At 52.4% G+C, this 19,668-nt stretch overlaps 1 protein-coding gene across 9 annotated transcripts in view; it reads left to right on the top strand.

Annotated features, from left to right (window-relative positions):
• The window catches only part of BCL11B (BCL11 transcription factor B), a 97,200-nt gene that overhangs the window by 6,384 nt on the left and 71,148 nt on the right, over positions 1 to 19,668 (top strand). For 4 of the 9 annotated variants that reach the window (XM_089908189.1, XM_089908188.1, XM_089908187.1 and 1 more), the window contains 2 exons: positions 1,521 to 1,602; positions 8,337 to 8,705. The exons of 1 other annotated variant lie outside the window; for it this stretch is intronic. In XM_089908189.1, the coding sequence (XP_089764315.1) occupies positions 1,521 to 1,602; positions 8,337 to 8,705 (451 nt within the window). The remainder of the gene's footprint in view (positions 1 to 1,520; positions 1,603 to 8,336; positions 8,706 to 19,668) is intronic. 4 more of the 9 variants (XM_022576131.2, XM_022576129.2, XM_022576130.2 and 1 more) reach the window with 2 other exon arrangements.

Genomic DNA, 19,668 nt, shown 5'->3' with positions numbered 1-19,668 from the left:
TTGTGGATCTATAATGTCTACTTCTCCAAGTTCAAGAAATCTGCAGAGGGCTTCCCTGGTGGCGCAGTGGTTGAGGGTCCGCCTGCCGATGCAGGGGACACAGGTTCGTGCCCCGGTCCGGGAAGATTCCACGTGCCGCGGAGCGGTTGGGCCCGTGAGCCATGGCCGCTGAGCCTGCGCGTCTGGAGCCTGTGCTCCGCAACGGGAGAGGCCACAGCACTGAGAGGCCCGCGTACCGCAAAAAAAAAAAAAAAAAAAAAGAAATCTGCAGACAGCACAGTTAACCCAGAGTCTTCTGCTTGAGTTCAATATATGGGCAGAAGAGGTTACGTGGCGACAGGAAAGGAGTGCTTTATTCTAACCTGAAAGAGAAATAAATTAGGTCAGACAAAAGCCTAGCGCTGTCATCAGGCAGAGCAAGAGCCTTCACTCTCCAGTACAGAGGGCCAGCAATTTATCTGATGATTTCTCTACTTCATTTAATGTTTGAATCGAGCCTGCTGTAAGCATATTGTGGCAGCGAGCTCATTTGACAACTCAGAGATGAGGCGTCACTGTCACCTCGAAGCCTTGGGCTGGGACAGTTGCCTCTGGCCTGCAGAAAACCGTTAAAAAAATTCATTTCAGAAATCCCCAGTCCTTTGCCTTGGAACTTGGGGGAGTTTCACAAGCTGTAACTAAACACAGACTACAGATACCACAATGTGTGAAGAAAAATATTATATGGGGGAGGGTAAAGATGGGGTCCTTGACCTTTGGGGACTATCTCCTCCATCTCCTATGGCTTAAGGAAGGACCTTCTGGCTGTCCAGTTAGGTCTTACCGTTAGCTGAAACTCTCCAGGGACTTTGGACTAAGTTTAATGCTGTTGTCACATCTGGGAGGACAAGGGACAGTAAATGCTCCTTGGGGACCATGCCCACGGTCAAGTTGTTGATGCCGGCCAAGCGTCTGCAGGTGGTGTTAGCTGTGGGCCCACTGGGGTATTTTTTTCATGGGGAGAGGGCACATCAGAAGACCAGGGATGAATGTCTGTGTCACCCGGCTGCTCTGAGCATGGCTTTGTCGCTTTCCAGCTCTATTTACTCACACGATTGGGCCTGGGGGCCTGTGTGTCCTTTTCCCCACCCCCGGCTCCCAATCCCACACATCTTCCTTCCTTCCCAGAGAGCCAAACCTCAGTGAGATCTACCCGAGCTGTCGTCCCCTCCCCAAGAAAAGCCATTTGTTGACCGCCTCCCTGGAGCAGTAGTTTTCCCCAGGCGTGTATAAAAAGTGCCGAGAGCAGGCTATTTGGAGACACATGAAAAGCAGAGGGACACACTTCGTGTGTCTTCTGCACGAGCCTGCGAGCGGGGTGAGGGGAACAGCATCGTTTTTACTGGCAAAAGTGACACCAGATTGTGCTTTGATTAACGGTGCCACATTCACGGGGGCTCTCGTCCGGCATTTTGACGTATGCGAGTCTTTTGTGTAGTTGCTGAAATTCAAGAAATTCATTCTTTATTTCTTTTTCCAAGGCAGCTGATCATCTGCCTGGGTGTTGGATCAGACAGACTGAGCTCTGGCACTATAACGAAATCCCAGACCACACAAAATTAGGTAACTTCAAAGAAAAAAAAAAAAAAAGCCTCTGTTTTACACAACTTTTTTATGACCCCCTTCAACTGAACTGCTGAGATGCAAATACACTTGAGAATGTTCTAACAACTTCTGTGCTAAAACAACACACAAAAATGACTCAAGGAAGTTGAATGCCAATGTTACTGTGATGAACGTGTACCTCAGAAATGGATGCCCTGCTAAGAATTAAAAAAGTGGTGGAGGATCATGTTTAAATTTCTACCTTGGAAACGAGATGCTGAAAGCAGCTTCCACTCTTGCTAGTTTGCTGTCAGCCTCAGAGAATCTCCTCCAGTTAAGGGCTTGTAGCTCAGCGTCCTGTATGGATGGTCCTTTTCTTCTGCTTAGCACCTTTGAAAAAGCACAGCGTTAAATAAAACAAATCTCTTCGTTGGGCCCCGAAGAATGATTTTATATCGCATCGTTATGAGCTCTGTTGTGTCTCTGAAGATTTAAGGCGTTTGCAATTTTATGGAATCTTCTGAATGTGTTTAGAAGTATTTCTGTACCTTTCCTTTTTTTTTTTTTTTTTTCTTTAAAGAACTATTTTATTTCTCAAATCATAGGTCACTCCATTCTTTGGTCTCATGGACTTGACTTTTTTCTTAGTAACCTTTTAGTAGTGGACGGGCTGTGTGAATACACCTGAACGCTGCTTTCCTTAATGGGCTCTTTTTCCTGCTTTTGAATGTGTGAGACCCGGCCTCCGGAGCTCAGTTTTGCGGGATCTGGAGAGGTGGATGCATTGGGGGAGGGGGGAGAGGTTGGACTGAGTCCATGGAGCAAGTTAGGGTGTGTTGCAGCAAGCTGATTTTAACACGCTAAAGTATTCTGAAACCAGGCAGGGGGCATGGAGGACAATGTGTGTATGTATATGGGGGTGCCCCTCACACCCTCAGAACTCCCCACCTGGAGTCTACCGGCTGGGTTCTTCCTGCACCCCAAACCTCTCCTCAGATCAGGAATCCCCGCCTTCCTGAAATGCAGGCCAAGCCTTCCCCATGATGGGCCCAGTCAGCCAGACCCTGGGTCATTTTCACGGGAAGGGAAATCCACGTTACAGATAAGGTTGTGCCCTGGCATCCTTCTCTCTGCCCAGATGTCAGAAATCTTGAACATTTCATTTTGAGGCGTGTGCTGTGTCTGGCATGGAGCAGATGGGGCCTTGTGGGGTGGTGGCCGGCCCTGGTGTGTGCCCGTCCATGCAGCGGATTTGAGGGCGCTGGGGAGGTGGCCTTTGAGGGTCTCAAGGAGGCTCGGGGTCTGGGTGACACCTGGAACAGGCTGGAGTCCTCAGCCCTTCTCCCTGGAGGGCAGGTGGTCCGGGAAGAGAGAGCTCATCTCTCTGTGGAACCTGTCTCTCACCAGTCTGGCTGCACCCCCCCTGGGTCGGGTCCTTGCTTGGAGGCGGGAGTTTGGTGGGCAGACGGGGGGCAGGGACCCGGTTGCGTCCTGACCCTCCGTGGCCCCTCGAGGAACGTCCTCGGAACACGTGCCTGGCTCGGCTGAGGCTCCCCGCTTATCTGCGACTCCTCTGCTGGGCACTGCGCGATTCCCTCTGTGCGGAGAACTTCATAAATGTCTTGTCGAGCCTTTAAGCGTCATCTAGTCATAGATTATTTTCTCCACCAAGAATTGATTCCTTCTCGCTCCCACCACCCCTCCCCCCGCCACACACGGTTGTTATTTTCTCTTGGAGCCAATAAATTAAACATTGATGGAAGCTCAGAAAGTGTCGTGCTCCGTCGAGTTGGCGTTTTAGTGGCATTTAGGTGTCGCCTGGGGTCTCGGCCCCTCCCTGAATGTTCGCGGGGAGGAGAGTGAAAAGATCCTTTTGCAGATTACTGGTGAGCACGGGCTGGCTGGCAAAGGCTCCGTCTTCGTAGGAAGCAGGTGTAACGTCTCCAGTCAGAGGCAGGGCTCCGGCAGGCGGATGGATGCTCAACATTTCTTGTAAACACTCGCGCAAATAGGATGGCGGCTGTGACGTTGGTGGCCCAAGATTTTGAGAGCCTGGCACCCCTCCTCCCCACATCCTTCCCCTATCCACCCACGCCCCCATCACTGAATCGATAATTCTATGTAGGTGTCTCCTGGTCTGTGGCTTAGCCATTAAGGACAGCGATTTGGATTTGAATCAGTGCAGGGGTAAGGGGACACGGGCCTGTGCGCTGTGTGTGCAGCAGGGCACACACGCTGTGCTCTGGGGACAGCAGGAGGCCCGCCCCTTGGCTGGAATTCCCCGAAGGGCAGGTGCAGGGGCAGTTGTTAGGGGAGACCCAGGGTGGGCGGGGCCCTTGGAGCCCAGCGTGTGTGTAGGGCAGTCACTGACCAGGTAAGGCTCGCTAGGCCTTTGCAGCTGCCGGGGGCCTGTGGGCTGCTTGGCTGGGCCGGTGTTAATGATGTCTTTCCATCTGTCTTCTGCCCACATTCCTTCCCAGCCAAGCATGGGCGAGCGAGTCTTAGGACCAAGTGCTTCCTCGTCCACTTAACAACAACGTCCATTATTATCTGCGAACCCCGATTTCATTGCTTCTGAATGCATTTATCAGCTGGGAGGAGGCCTCGCCTTGTGAATTAAATGTGGTTTTGTTGTAAAGGAAAATTACAACAAATGTGTAAGTGTGTGTGTGTAAATACACGTTTGTCCATGTGCTTTCGGACGTCACATTTCAGGACCCACCCCAATCTGATACCTGACGTTTAAACAGGTCGTGTGCTGCATTCATTCATTTTTCCTCCTAATGAGTCAAACATTTTAGCGATCCCTCTACTTTATTCAGCTCGTACTAGTGAGGGCAGCAGTATTTTCCAGCGCTGCCTGACACTCGGGGAGCTTTGCGTGAAAGCAAAAATCCTCTCAGGGGAAAAGACCTCATCTTCGCCTTCTTTTTTTGAAGAAGTTTGCCGGACGGGGCAGCCTGAGGGACTGGTCTGTAGGGTTTGGGAATTTGAAAGGCTGTTTCGTTTGTATGTGGCTTTTCACTTTCCTGGTGCTTTCTCGTCGCTGGGTGCCTGTCCCAGCAGGGGCCGGGTTCTCTGAGGCTATGTGGGCTCCATCGAGGTGCCCACAGGTCAGAGGAAGGAAGGTTCTGGGGTGGGGGCCAGGCCCGTCTCACTTTGCCCTCCTCTGAGCTTGGGCAAGTGGTTCTTTCTCCTTTTATTTCTTCTGTGAGGGACAGGGTTCTAAGAAGGGACACACACACAGACACACACACGCACACACATGCACCCCACACGCCCAGCTTGGTATCCGCCTGCCAGCGGAAGTGAAACCACAGCCCTTTGGGGGTGTCTCCGAAGGCCTTGAACATGAGATTCAGCAAGCTGTCTTGGTCCACCTGCTCTGGCCTAGAAATTTGACAGTTTGGGGGTTCGGGGTGACGTCGCTGCCTTCCTGGGAAGTGCCTCCTGCAGAGTCAAAGCCCAGAGGTCCACGTGCCAGGGGCTGGGCAGAGGGAACTCCATTCTTGGAGTTGGGTGAAAACCCCTGTCATCCTAAGGAGTTTTACTTTCAGCACTGCAAGTGGGGAGGGGGGGAAGGGGATTTTTTTGTGTTTCTTTTTCTCCTGCACGCCCTTGGAGGAGGCAGTGAGCTGGACCCGGGGTCTGGAGACCCGAGTTCAGAGCCGTCTGCAGGATGGGACGCCAGCAGCGCCTGGCTGCTCAGGCTGGTTGGCTGGAGGGAGAAATTAGACCTGCAGCCCAGTGAACGGCTTTGGCTATTTTCAAACTCAATTACTGGGACTCACAAGGGCTTGCTGCGTGAGGAAAGTGAAAAGGCAGAGGCCGCCAAATAAAGGAAAGAATACCAGATGTTACCCAAAACAGCAAAACAAAAAAAAAAGGAGAAAAAGGAAAAAGTACTGGTACAGAGTCCTTAGCAAAAGATGGAGGGGCGAGGGAGGGATACTTATGAACAGGTGACCTTTGCTCATTTTTAAATTCGTCTGTGTTTCTTTTAAAAGAGAAAAGAAATTTGAAATTATGTAGCTTAAAACCTCCCAACAGAGAGGAGATATTCATGCTTCTTCCCCAAACTCCCACCAGGAGTACGGATGGACGGACTTGGCTGAAAAAGTTAATGAAAAGCAAAACCAAGCAAAACCAAAACAAGGAAACCAAAGATGAAATTAGACGGCAGAAAACACCTCCCCATCCTCAGAAAGGATGATCAAGTTGGGATTTGGATGGATGAGCTGTTGTCTTTGTTTATTTTTATCAAATGCCCTTATGGAGGCAGCCGGCTGCCAGGCCCGCTCAGGAGGGCCCGGGTACCTCCACAGAACTCACCCCTGTTTCATTTGAATTCTCAATTTCATTTTGTCCTTTTTCTTTTGCATTTTAGCGCATTTCCTTTGTGCCTCTCTCTCTCTCTCTCTTTTTAACAAAACAATATTTTGACATTCTCCCCCCATTTATTAGAGTTCCTTTTCTAGAAATGGCCTACAATACATCCTTATATTTCTAAAGAACTGTTTTCACAGCCCTCTCCTTTGGCTCTGAAATTATGTATATGTAATTGGTAATTAAAGGTGCGAGCTTTTCAATATAAACAGTATTGCTCAATGTTAGATCATTAAAGGGGAAAGAGGCACTGAATAATTACCTTTTACATTCTGGCAAACCGTTCACAGGAACCTGGAACCCAGTCCCCCCTAGAACCACTGTTCGGCGTGAGGGTTGTGATTACATTTTAACCATAGCAAAGCGTCTTTTCATAAAATAAATTGGTAAATGAATCATGTAGCATTGTCTTCCAACTCTTTTTAAGATAAACCCCGATTTCTTTTTAAAGTGTAATTAGTGGTTTCTGGGGCTGCCTTTGTGCACACTGTTTCTCATACCTTATAGGTTCTTTTTGTTAGAGGTATGCAGACGAGAGATTTCGGATTTCCTCATCTGAGGGGTGTTTCTGTGCGGTCACATTTCCAGTGCGTTTCTACGTGTAATTCATCGAGGGTTCTGTCTGCTTTTCTATAAGCACAGGCGGGATCTCAAATTGTCACTTCCCTTCTCAGCAATACCTGTGCACTGACCCGTGCATGCCTAGTTCATACATGTTACATGTGCCGTCTATGCGGTCTTACACATGGACTCTCACAGGCCCTGGAGAAGCTTGTATTCAGAAAATACAGAGCAGTGATTTATATGTAGGATGGAAGATGCCACAGAATTTTTTCCTTAAATTGTCTGTTCTTTGGCTCTGACCCGTCAATAACTTCACTGCCACGGAATGTGTTTTCCCCCATTCCATTTCTTCCCTCTGTTCTGTGGTTTTCATTATCCTTTCCTAAATACCGTACAACAGAAAATGTACCTGCCTCCTCGGGTTTCAGACCTCTGGCTGCCCTCTTGCTTCTCTGAAGACCCTGCCGCTTGTGCTATCTACATGACGACTGACATTTGCTCTCGAAAAATTCCACCCCGAATTTGCTCAGACCCCGAGGAAGGATGCAACCTCACCGTCCGCTTCCCTTATTTATGACAGTTTCGGCTGCCAGTGTCTCCCAGTTTTCCCTGAGGGGGTTGCTGCTTTTTGAGGCATTTATTAGCTTCAAAATATTTGGGTCCCGTGCCCCCTACAAAAAAGAATGAAAGGAGATATATCGGCTGCTAAAGAAATATGAAAATGTACAGCCCGTTGAAAGTGTGGTTTGTCATCTGCCAAGAAATGCTTTTGTAGTCCGAAGAATTATTTTTTTTTTCTTTTCTTTTTTCTGGGAGTGACAATAAAACCAACAAACAAAAAAGGACAGTGGGGAGTTGGTGAGTGTCGGGAAATCTACAAAGCAATGGAAGGCTGACCGGGAGCAGAGTGTTTGGCAGGAAAGCCGGCTCCCGCTTTCAGCCAGCCAACTCCCAGCGTCTCTTCCCTGCTTTTTTTTTTTTTTCTTTCAATATTTCTTTTTGAACCAACGCTCACTTGTTGCTTTCTGAGCCCGTGGGTTCCTTTCTCTCGTAAGGACTGGCCCTGGGACGCCCGTCTGGGTTTCTGTTTTCTTGTCTGGTGTGCAGCCAGGTCTCAGGTAGAGGAATGCAAGCAGGACTCTTATGAATGGGGAGGACATGAATGAAAGGTGGGAGGGAAGGGAGGGGGCAGCTTGAGCCTAAGCGGGGAGAGACAGCTCTGGCTCCCGGTTCTCAGCCTTGGCCGCCCATCGGAATCACCTGGGAATCTTACAAAAAAAAAAAAAAAAAAAAGGAAAAGACAGCTTGATGTTTGGCTCTCAGTGTAGTTGGTCTGGGGTGCAGCCTGGGTGTCGGGGGTTTTCAAAGCTCCCAGGTGATTCTTAGATGTTGCAGAGTTTGAGAGACACCTCTCTAGACGGCCCAGTCTCTGGTGAAACCAAGATGTGTGTGGATGTGCGGGTGGTCATGTGTGTGTGTCCCTATGCTGAGTTGGTGGTGGGGGGAGAGGCGGAATTGGCAGGAAATAAACTAGAAAGCAGTAAGATCAGTACCACTTAAGCAACAACCTCTGGGAGCTGCAGCGCTGCTCCGGGAGCCTCAGTTTGCCCATCTGTTGCACGCAGGATGGTGAACCCCCTGCCTCCAGGAGTTGTGGGGAGGACGTGGTGACGTCTAGCATCCTGCAGCGGAGGGGCCTGCCTCTTGGTGGGGAAGGGTTGGAATGAGCGATGGGTGCCTGTGATTGCCTAAGCCCATCTTGTCTTCTCTGCCCCCCCCTCCCTTCTCCTTTCTCTCTCCAGCAGAGCCTGAGCATGTGGAGGCCACCATCCTTGAGGAAGATGAGGGTCTGGAGATAGAGGAGCCCAGCAGCCTGGGGCTGATGGTGGGGGGCCCCGACCCTGACCTGCTCACCTGTGGACAGTGTCAGATGAACTTCCCCCTGGGGGACATCCTGGTTTTTATAGAGCACAAGAAGAAGCAGTGTGGCGGCAGCCTGGGTGGCTGCTATGACAAAGGCCTGGACAAGGGCAGCCCGCCGCCCTCCTCACGCTCTGAGCTCAGGAAAGTGTCCGAGCCGGTGGAGATCGGGATCCAGGTCACCCCCGACGAAGATGACCACCTGCTCTCACCCACGAAAGGCATCTGCCCCAAGCAGGAGAACATTGCAGGTATGGAACGTTGCACTCGTCTGGCCGCTGCCAAAGCCACCTCTCAGGTCCCAGGCCTGCCCTCGCCCCTCGCACTGCGGTGGGGGCTCGCCCTCTGTCTGAGGGTGCTGGTGCTGGGAGGGCCCGGGGGCTACCAGGATGGGGCCACAGGTGGGCTCGCCCTTGCCGAGGGCCCACCATCCAGTGACCCTCAGGAGGAGACGGGCCTGGAGCTCAGAGAGGCCCGGTGGTCTGATGATGGTCGCTGTGCTTTTGGCAACAGGCTCCATTGTGGGGCCTGATCCGTAGGCGGCCAGGAGGACAGGATGGACATTCGGAAGGCTAGCTGGCCCTCCCTTTGCAGGCGTTCTTGGCTTAGTCTCTGGCTTTGGAACCAGATAGTCTTGGGTGGAATTCGTTCTTCACAACTTGGACAAGTCAGTTTCCACATCTGTGCAGTGGAGCGAATGAGACCCATCTCGTCGGGGTGGTCGTGAGGCTTTATGAGATGTTGCACGTGGGTGGGGCCTTCATTTCTCCTCTGCTCTCTGGCCTCAGTTTCCCATCTGTCAAAAGAGGCTCCTTCTGATGTTGCCTGATCCTAGGCGTAGGTCTGGGGAGGGGCCTGTGAGAACTTGCTGGAGCATGTGCCCCTTGGGGGAGGTTGGCCGTACCTTCTGCTATGCCCACTTGGCCGGTCATCTGGACAGCTGGCTTTTAGCACCTGAAGAACAGGTGTAGAGGCTTGCGTCCCCTGGCAGGCCGGCTTATGCATCAAGTCCTCTCCGGGTCAAGGTCACGGCGCACCAGAGCCTCTTCCAGGGAGCCTGTGCTCCGTGCAGCCCAGAGTGTTTGCTTCCGGTTCATACTTCTGAGCTCAGGGCCCTGGCTGGCCTGTGTTTCCTAGAAACAGCAGTCTGTCCTGCAGCAAGACGCTATCAGAGTTCGTGCAGGTGAGGGTTTAGACCCTGCCGATAGACTTTGGACTACCTTTAGGGTCAGCCTCAGTTTCTCCACGTGTCACCAGGAGGGACAATCCTGGCAGGCCTGGTGTGTGGGTTAAAGGAGCAGAGGCTCCACAAATGCTTTGCTAGTGGAACTTTTCTCCTGGGGGTCCCTTCTGGTGTGGCAGCACACAAGCAGGTGCTTGGCTGGGAAGTTTGTGTATCCATCTCCACCGTGTCTTGGTCCAAAACAGACTGGATGGACTGAGGCTTTGGGTGGTCCTTGTGGGGTGAGCCTGATGGAAGTGGGGCACTCTGCTCCCACGGGTGAGATGGATGGGCATGGCCAGGAACCCCCCATCACCCAGCAGGCAGTTCGGGTGATGCGGCAAGCCCAGCTGCTCTGTGGCAACCACCTGGCAGCTCTGTGACCTTGGGCCTCCCTTTGCCCATCTGTACAGTGGGATTAATGGACTCTCTCTCCTGTCAAGAGACTGCGGTGGTGTGCAGATTCCTGCAGGCACCGGCTGGGCCCTGGGGAGACCCCGTCTAACCAGACTGGCCTGTGCGGCTGGCCTTCTTGTGGGTGTCCTAGCACGAAGTCTCCCACACTCTTAAGTTGCCAAGGGCCTTGAGAAAAGTGTCTGACATGTTCAGGTCAAAGTCCTGTAAACCCTGGTTTCTCAGAGCACCGTGTAGATCTGAGTGATCCTTCCTTAGGGCTGGAGCCGTGATCCACAAAGGTGTTGGGCCCCTTTTGTCTGTGTTTCTTTTCTTTGTCTGACGCTAGAGGGATAGTTCTCACCAGTGGTATAAACACCTGGCATCAGTGCACACAGAGCTTTCAGGGTGGCTTCTGCCGATGAGACGGTCCCCTATTCATGTTTCAGTGGAAGGGCTTTCTTCCTGCTTTCTCCAGAACCCATCCGAATCCTCATTTCGCATTGAAAGTATTTTCCAATGAGAGGCTGCCAATCATCGTGGGTAGGTTTGTTTATGATTTCATAAAAGGCAAAGTTAATCTTCAAGGCAGCTTTGTCCTCACCCCCCTGTCCCCCCGTCCCCGCCATCCCCCCCTTTTTTGGGTTGTAATACTGCAGTGGCCTTACAGCATTTTTATTCTATGTGTGACGAAAGATATTCTTGGCCCTTTCTGTTCGCAACAGGATGAATGGATTTCTTCATTCTTGAAGAAATATGTAAAATAATCCCTTAGAAGTCTAAAGAGATATGTTTGTTCAAAGCATTTAAAATGTTATTTTAATCGAAAGCACAAGACAGTCTCCATGCTGTGTCAGCTGAAGACGACCATTCCATTTTAACAGCCCATCATGCTCTTTCCTTCCCAGTTTCCCTTTTTGCTTTTTCCCCTCCCTACTTTGGCACCAACTTTTCTTTTCTTTTTTTTTTAATAAAAAGGAAAGATTAAAGAACAAAACTTCAGTGGCTCAAATGTATAGTCATTTAATATGGTGGGAGCATTAATTATTTTAGCTTAATTGAATTCTGAGGACTGCAGTAGTTGCATTTTTGTAGACAAGCCCTGTTTATTATTTCTCTGTGTAGATTAACAGTAAAGGAAACACAGATAACTTTCAGCTATTTATTGTAAAATAAATGTGTCAATTCATGTGTAAAGCAAGCTGCTCAGAGATAATTGAGTCTTTATATTTTAAGAGGGGGACTAAGAATTACAGGCGCTTCTCCACCCGGGCTTCCGGAAATCCACACAGCTGCTGCCCCAGCCACTGGCACCGCTGGCCTCGCCCAGGCCTCTCCTGTCCCTGCTTCCCGGCCATGGCAGGGGCATGCTCCGGCCAGTCCATGCTCCGCTGTTGTCCCCAGAGCTGGCCCCGGTCGGTAGCTGGTCAGGGCGGGGAGGGCTGATCCTTGGGACTCCGCCTCTGGCTTGGCTGTCTGAGGCGAGGTGCCCAGGTGGTTGTGAGGGTCCCGCTTTTCCTGGAGCCCACAGTCTGAGTGTGGTCCAGACAGGCAGGTCCCAACTCTCCTCCTGCCAGGTGCTTCTAGAGGCAGGGCTCCAGAGATGGATGGGCAGGGCTGGCCTGTAAATATGTGGGATCCCTTCCACCGTTAAGGGCATCCCCAGGGTGAGAACTGTGTTGGAATTCCGTAGATCATTACACCAGGGTTAGACCCTTTCTTTGAGATGGTATTCTGGAGACGGGTATAAAAGAAATAGTTAATTCTTCCTTTTTTATTTTTTTTTAATGATAGAGAAGTAGGAGAGTAGAAGGAGGACGTTTCTGAAGCCTTGTCTCCTGGAGGATATTCATTCATTCATTCATTCATTCATTCAACCAACAACTGAGCACCTACTGCCGTTCCCCCGCCCCGGACATCCCCACCTGAAAGAACATCCAGGGGGTGGGAGCATGTGGGAGGATGGCCATCTGGGCCGCTGCTCTGTCCTGCTTGGGGGACACGGCCGGAGTGTGAGCGGCCCTGCCCTTGATGTGTGCGGTCGAGGCCCGGGGTGCTGCTCCTTGACCATGAGCTGCGGGTGGAGGAGGTCCCTGGAGCTTGTGTCCAAGGTGCATCTGCAGACAGAGGGCTGGCATTGGTCAGAGGTGAGGGCTTTGGCTGGAGATCTGACTCAGGGGCAAGCATCGGATACATGTCTGCCTGTATAGGAGTTCTTTACGTTTCTCAAGATCCCTTCATGCTGCGTTCTCCCTGCCTCTGTGGAGGGTTCTGATGGAGCTGGGGGACCCATCCATCAAGGGGAGCAGGAATAGTAAAGCCTGGGAGGGGAGATGAGTGGCCCCCAGGCTTTGCCAAGAGCATGAGTCTCTGAGCTGTTATCTGGGATGGGCATCCTGGGAAGGGGCGAGGAGAAGGGGGTATAGGGGTGTCCAGGTTTGCGGCCTCTACTGGAGAGCCCAAGTCTGCGCCCCACCCTGCTGCTTGCCGGCCCCTCGCATTGTGAGTTGACCTTCTGAGCTGCAGCTTCCTCATCTGGGAACCTACCTAACAACACTCATGGCGTTTAAATGACATGTGCCTGGTGCACGGTGCACGTACTGCAAATATGAACACCTCCCCCTTCCCTTACGGATGCTCTGCTCTCTCCCTGGCTCCGTCATCTCCTGGTGTTACTACTGTAGGTCTCCCTGGGATCGGGGAGAAATTTCCGTGGGGTTCTGAGGATGCCATCATCAGAATCAACCTCAGGACGACTGTCCCGTCTGGTGTGTCACCCCTCCTTCCCCTGTCTTCAGTCACATTACTGTCATATGGTGACAGCTCTGAGGGCGGGTCGCCCTGGGGGTAGGGTCCGGGGCTGGCCGGGGGGGGGGGTGTTGAAGGAGCACAGGCTCTGCTACCAGTCGGCCAGGGTGGGATTTACGCGCCCACCCAGGCAAGTCACTTTACTTTTCTGGGCCTCAGTTTCCTTGTCTGCACTTACTTTTTTGGCTTCATGCTCAGAATTCAATGAGGTGAGGGTGTTAAGCGCCCACCTAGCACAGGGTCTGGCCTTGGATAGACCACTGAGAAGTGGAAGCATCTAGAAATCTTTTAAAAGAGCGTGGACCCTGCCTGGTGGCATGAGGTGCTTGCTTTTCTAAGTCAGAATCTTGAAAACTTACTTTGGATATCTCTCTCAGCCATTCTCTCCAGATTCCTCCTTAGAATTCCTATTTTATAGCCCCCGATCACAGGTATTTTATTTTTGCATGTTATCACCCCTTGCGTAACCAAAAGAAGCTATCACGGAAGGAGCGAGCTATCAGCTGTCAGAAACACGTTTGCCTTTTGCCGTTTTTTTTTTTTTTTTTTGCTCCTCCTCCAAAACCCCAAATGTCAGATTTCTGGAGAAATGCAGGAGACAGGCAGTGGGTGACAGGACGTGGCAGGTCCCCCTGGGCTGGAGGTGGCGGGCAGGTCCCCCTGGGCTGGAGGTGGCGGGCAGGTCCTTGGTGTGACGGCTCCACCCGCTCTGTCTTTATTGGGAACCCGGGAAGGGCCGGGGGTGTGTCTGCGGGTAGGGGGTGGGGTTCACGTAGCAGGCAGGGCACAGACCAGAGCTTTGGTTTGGGGTCCCAGTGACAAAATGCGTTGCAGAAAAGGGCTTCTGCTCAGCTGGAGGATTTACATGCTGCTCTGAGAACGTTTGTTTCAGACTGTAAAAAATAAATAAGTGTGAAAAAAAGAATATTAGCTTGGCCAGTGGGAGAAACTAAATAACTTGCTTGTGCTGGAAACTGGAGATAAACCCCACTTGCAGGTTGTCTTAAAAAACTTACATTTGATATATTTAGAGTTGTTATTTTCCCTTCAAATTAAGATTAGTTAAATCCATGTGTGCTGTGGCATGGATTATCTTTTTTATTATTAAATCGTGACAGCTAATTACTAGTTCTGTCTGCACCAAGGAGTCATGGAGTGTTCTAGACATGGCCCTGGGCTCCGTCTGGGGTGCTGGGCATTGCAGGGCTGACCTCAGAGCTTGGGCAGGGCCTGTGGGTTGTGGGGAAGAGGGGGCCAACTTGGTCACCCACACCGTGCCAAGTGCTTTTCTTGGGTTATCTCACCTTGAAATAGACGTCAGTCTTGAAACAGATACCATTAACCCCACTCTGAAATATAGATATTTCTAATCCCACTTTGAGCTGGGGCTCAGAGAGGTTAAGGGACTTTCCCGAGGTCACACAGCAAAGTGGAATCAGATTCAGGTCTGCCTGGCTTCCTCGGATAGCACAGGGTGTGGAGGCCTTGAGGGAGAAGAGGTATTCTAATTCTGCCTGGCTGGTGGAGCCATTGGTGGCAGGCACTATCTCTAGACCCAATTCAAGGAGGTCTTTGAAGACTGTCCCGGGTATGACACTTGGAGATACTGCCAGGAGGCCTCAGGCCCCCAGAAACCTTGATGCACAGTCCCAGGCATCTTCATACAGTTGCCCATACTTCCTGGTGAAGGTGGCAGAAAAGCAAGCAATAAAATGTGAATTCAGATGGACCAGGGCTGGAATTTGGGTTTTGCCAGTGACTTGTATGACCTACAGCCAAATGTTCACTTCTCCAAATCTGTTTGCTGTACAATGGAGATAATCTTTCTTACCATTCAGGCTTGTTATAAGGTTTGGTTTAGACAATGTATGCATGTAATAGGTCCCTGTAGATTCTTAACTGTTAATAACAGACCTGCCAGTGGGGTGCATGGGGGTTCTGGCCTCCTGGCCTGAGCTGAAAGGATCTCTTTGCTGATTCCCCATTCTTGCCTATTACGAGACTTGTCTGAGCTTGTGTAACTGGTTGCTGGCGGGGCTGAGTCCAGACCCCGTTTATCTTGAATAGGGACAGGTGACCTTTGGCCACACCAGGCTGCCCAGCCCTGCGGCTTGAGGCAAGCCATTTCCCCTCACGGAGTCCTGGTTTCCTCACCTGTAAACGGGGGGTGAGTGGTCCCTGTCCTGCTGGCCTCCCAGGGAGGCAGGAGATGGCAGGTACCTTGGTAAACTGTCCAAACCATGGCAAAGAGTGTCAGCAGCTATGCAACATGACTGTAGCACTGAGTCGTAGTTGGAAGTTGTATTGAATTAAGAAGACATGAAATACCGGTCAGCTAGAGGGTCATTGTTTTCTCCCCTTTTTAGGTCTTGGACCTTATTATCTGTGATTTATATAGGTGGATCCCTGCTTCCAGCAGTAGGGCAGGAAGGGAGAAGGAAAGTAAAGCAAGAGGGTGAGAGAAAAAGGCACTGGGCTCCCAAGCGGAGAACCTAACCAGCATTCAGCCTCAATTATTATTATTATTATTATTATTATTATTATTATTATTATTAGGATTTTTATTTGACAGTAAATAGTTAGTAGTTGACTTAAGTTTTTTATTAGGCATTTGACAGCTTTTTCCCCCCCTAATTTTCGTGCCTGACTAATGCATAACCAGCAGCTGTAGAATCTCTTTGGAGTGGGCTCTACGTCAGTAAGTTATATAAATAAGGCAGCCTGGCTGTCACCCACTGTGCCCTTGGATTTCTCTTTTCACCGAGGAGACAAAAAGACTGAGTTTTTCATATTTGGATTTTTAATTTAACACATCCTTATTAGAACTTACAACATGCCAGTCACTGAAGGGTTTTGAACATATTAACTGATTTAATCCTCCTAGCAACCTCACTTTACAGAAGAGGAAGCTGAAGCACAGAGATGTTAAGTCATTTGCCCAAGGTCACACAGCCAGTGAACAGGGGCCCATGGTGTAAACTCCGGCAGTCATGCTCTTTCCTGTGGTGAGGCATGGGCTGCCGGTGGTCATATTTCATCCCACGTTCCCATCCACTGTCTCTGCCTCACCAAGGCGGTAAATCAGATATTACTTTCATTTTGTAGACGAGGAAACTGAGTCCTAGAGACGTTAGGCGCCTTGCACAGCCACCTGTGAGTCAGTGGCACGGTTGTGTCTAGAAACTAGGCTACTGACTTCCAGCCAGTGACCTTCGCAGGGTGGCATGGGGTCCTCACCGGGTCATCTTCAGGGAGCCCAGGCCGCCCGGGGTTCATGTGGATGTTTGTGGCTCGCACGGGCCCCTTCTGCTCCTGATTTCCACCCTAAGGGTGAAGCTCCGCGATGGCACCTGGGGTCTAGTGTGGGGTGCAGGAATCAGGACAGTGGACCCCCCAGCCCTGTCTTAGGCATGTCTGTGGATTGTGTGCCTACAGCCGTCTGTGCAAAGAAACTGTCTTGTTAGGAGCTGACCCCCACCCAGGGTAGGGTTAGTAACAGGCAGGTGAGCTTATTGGATGCAGGCCCCAAACCTGTGGCCCGCATGCTTTGTGACCTTGAGCAGACCCTACTCCTCTCTGGTCCTGAACTTCCTTAGCCAAAATATGAGAAGGAGCCCCCAGTGGTTTCTGACAGCTGCCGGAGCCTGGCAGCAGGGTAGGGGGTGGACTCCAACTTTCCACCTAAATTCCCTTCCTTTTTTTTTTTTTTTTTTAAAGAAGCCAAAAAGTTTAATTTTATTGAATAAAACAAGTTTATTCAGGCACTTTCCTCATTTGTTACATATTGGGCTTGGAAGTAGGTTTTCTTTGAAGAAATTGGTGGCTGAAAATGAAAACTGTTACACTAAAGAATAAACAGGGTCTCCTTCTGCTCCTCGCTGTGAAGATTCTTCTGGGAGGATCTGGTGCACGCACTGTGAGACTGATGGAATTTAGGCTCGGGGTACCTTGAGTGCCCAGGCCCCTTCTGGGCACTGTCCCCAGTGTTGTAGATATGGCTTGGTATTTGTTTTCTTGTTAAGAGGACCTCCCCGCATTGTATAAACCTCAGGTCCCACAGAATCTGGACCCATCCTGGCCCAGGCACTGCTAGGTGGCAGCCAGTGACCTAAGGGGCAGGAGTGTCAGCTTTGCTGGAATTGAGCCCAGGGAGGAGCTCCAGATGGCAGGGTGGGGTGGTTCAGGACTTGGAGGCCCTAAGCTGGACTCAGGGGTAGGGAGGCCTTTTTGGAGAAGGCAAGGCTTCGTTTTTTTTTTTGCGGTATGCAGGCCTCTCACTGCTGTGGCCTCTCCCGCTGTGGAGCACAGGCTCCGGACGCACAGGCTCATTGGCCATGGCTAACGGGCCCAGGTGCTCCGTGGCATGTGGGATCTTCCCTGGCCGGGGCACGAAGTCGCGTCCCCTGCATCGGCAGGCGGACTCTCAACCACTGCGCCACCAGGGAAGCCCAAGGCTTCATTTTATTTTGTTTTTAAGTGGGTGTCCTTAGGGCTGTCTTCCTGGTCTGCTGGTTTTGCTCTGCAGGCTCCCCTGCGTGGGGGGCGCTCAGGAAGGAGGAGTCTGTGCTGAGGCTAGGTGGGTGTGGGAGGGGAGGCCTGGGAGGGAGAGGTGGGACCACTTGAATGAGAGACAGGTCTGGGAGAAGGGCTGCCTGCCGCTGTTCAGACAGCATGGAAACTGGGACCCCAGGCTCCTTTGGGTGGCAAAACAGCTACAAAAGGGCCTTTCGTTGGACGTGAGAAGTCAGAATCCCCCCCTCCTGGTGTGGAGAGGAGAAGGCAGTTACTTGGCTGTACCACCAAGGGCAGGGTGCATCCCCCAGCCCGAGACAGCAAGCTGGTTCTCTAAGCCGAGGCAGTATTTGATCAGGGCTGCTGACCCTGGCTGAATACCCTGGGCAGCTTCCACCGCCTTCATGTTCCAAGTGTGGACACAGCCTTAGGTGTAGGCAGATGAATCCAGGCTCAAAGGTGCCAACAGGTGCGTGGGTCCTCGCCCACCCAAGAAGAACCCTCAGTGCCTGGGCTGTGATGGAGCACGAGGGAGGATGCCTGTCTAACCCAGCAGTGTCCAGAAAACAGGCTTCTTCTCCTGACATCAGGTACCAAGGGGATCCTTGAAAGTAGTGGAGGAAACGCTGGCTTTATTTCAAAGGCTTTTCTGGGCCAGAGCATGGCATCTGGAGAGCATAGCCCCCAGCTGGGTTCTAGGGGTCCTCCCCTGGGGCTGGGGGCCAGGGACTGCCTGTCCTGGGCTCAGTGTGACCACAGTCGTCTAGGGTTCTTCCTCTCCCTTAAGGAGAAACAGGACAGAGCTTTGATGACCCCCTCCCACCCCAGCAACTGGCTAAAACGTTTGAGGTTGGTAGACCCCACAAAACTAAGTTCTCCAAGGGAGCCAGAGTGGATTCTTTCCCCCTCCCACCCCGAGTTCAAAGCCAGCCAATTAAGAAATCTAAACAGTGTGGTCTTCTCCCTGCATCACTGACATCATTGGCTTGTAAAACTTTCCCTGCAAAGGAGGCGAGGCGACTTTATTCGCTGGGAAAAAGAAGTATGTAATTTTCCTGACCTGTCCTGTGCTTCGGAGGGAAGGGGAGAGGAAACAAATGGGGCCTAAGACAGCAAACAAGGTCCACGTTCTGGCGTCGGGGTCGTGCTGCCCGCCCGGAGCACAGCGCTTCCAGACACCGAAAGCAGCACCGATTGCCCGACTCCGAGGGGTTACGAGGCTGCCCTGCGCTTTGGGGCCTGGGTCGTTGGCGCGTTACGGGGGAGGGTGGGAAGATGGACACCTAAATCCTCCCAACTCTGAGACTGAATCCCTTTCTCCCGCTCCCATGAAACCAGCCGGCACCTGCCTCACCACGAACGCAATTTCCCATGTGTCCTGACGGTTACAAAGTGTAAGGCTCCTCTGGCCGCCTCTCCGGGGCTCCAGCGACTCCCCCACCCCCAACCTAGTCCCCTCCCCTCCCCCCGACGGTGCCCACCACCTGCAAACCATCCCCTCCCCCGTGGGAGGGGGCGGGGACGGAGCGCCTCCTGCCACACCGGCGGGGGACTTTAGGCCCCGCCCCCCGGGGCGGCCTCCAAGGTTGGGGTCCATTAGTCTCCCTTCCCTGCCAAGACCGGGCACACAATGGCTTTCCCCACGGCGGGTGGTGCAGAGCTCAGGCAGGGGCGAGGGGGCGGCCGGAACCCTCCCCTCCCCCCCTCCCCCCCGACCTCGTACGGGAAATGGGCGGACACTCTGGCAACTTCGTGACCGCTCCGGGGGCCTCCCCTGCGGTCGGTGCCCCTCTCCCGGCCGGTCCTGGTCCCGCCGGGGGTGCAGAGGCTCTGCTCGAGGGCCTATGGGCGCGTCTGGCCCCCGCGGGGCAGCCGGGCTCGCCGACTCTCCAGCGGCCTCTCCTGTCTGCGCCCCGGGCGCGCGGCTGTGCGACCATCAGCCACTCCTTCCTGCCCTCCCGGCCCCCGGCCGCCGCCCACGTAGATTGCGTCTTCCAGGGGCGGGAGTGCCGAGGGGGCTTCAGGCCCATGCATAATTCGGGGGCTTAATGGGCCAGCTGCCCGAGCTGGGCGGCGAGGGGCGGGCGGAGGCGCAGCTGACCCAGCCCGCGTCTGGCCTGGCCGGGAAGGCGCGCTCCTTTCTTCCTTCCGTGACAGCTCCCCTCCCCCTCTCGGCCCGGGTCCGTGGAAGGCGGGGGGCGGGCGAGTCGTAGGGTTAGCCAAGGGGAGGGGGCTTCCTTCGCTCCTCCGTGCAACTTTTCCTCGGGGGCGGAGGCGTG

This window comes from Delphinapterus leucas, chromosome 2 (genome assembly GCF_059928025.1).
Source record: "Delphinapterus leucas isolate spDelLeu-1000000601 "Yukka" chromosome 2, BTC_Dleu_Yukka2, whole genome shotgun sequence".
In the NCBI taxonomy this organism is placed as follows: Eukaryota; Metazoa; Chordata; class Mammalia; order Artiodactyla; family Monodontidae; genus Delphinapterus; species Delphinapterus leucas.
The sequence above is the reverse complement of the archived record's forward strand: the minus strand, read 5'-3'. Positions and strand labels throughout refer to the sequence as shown.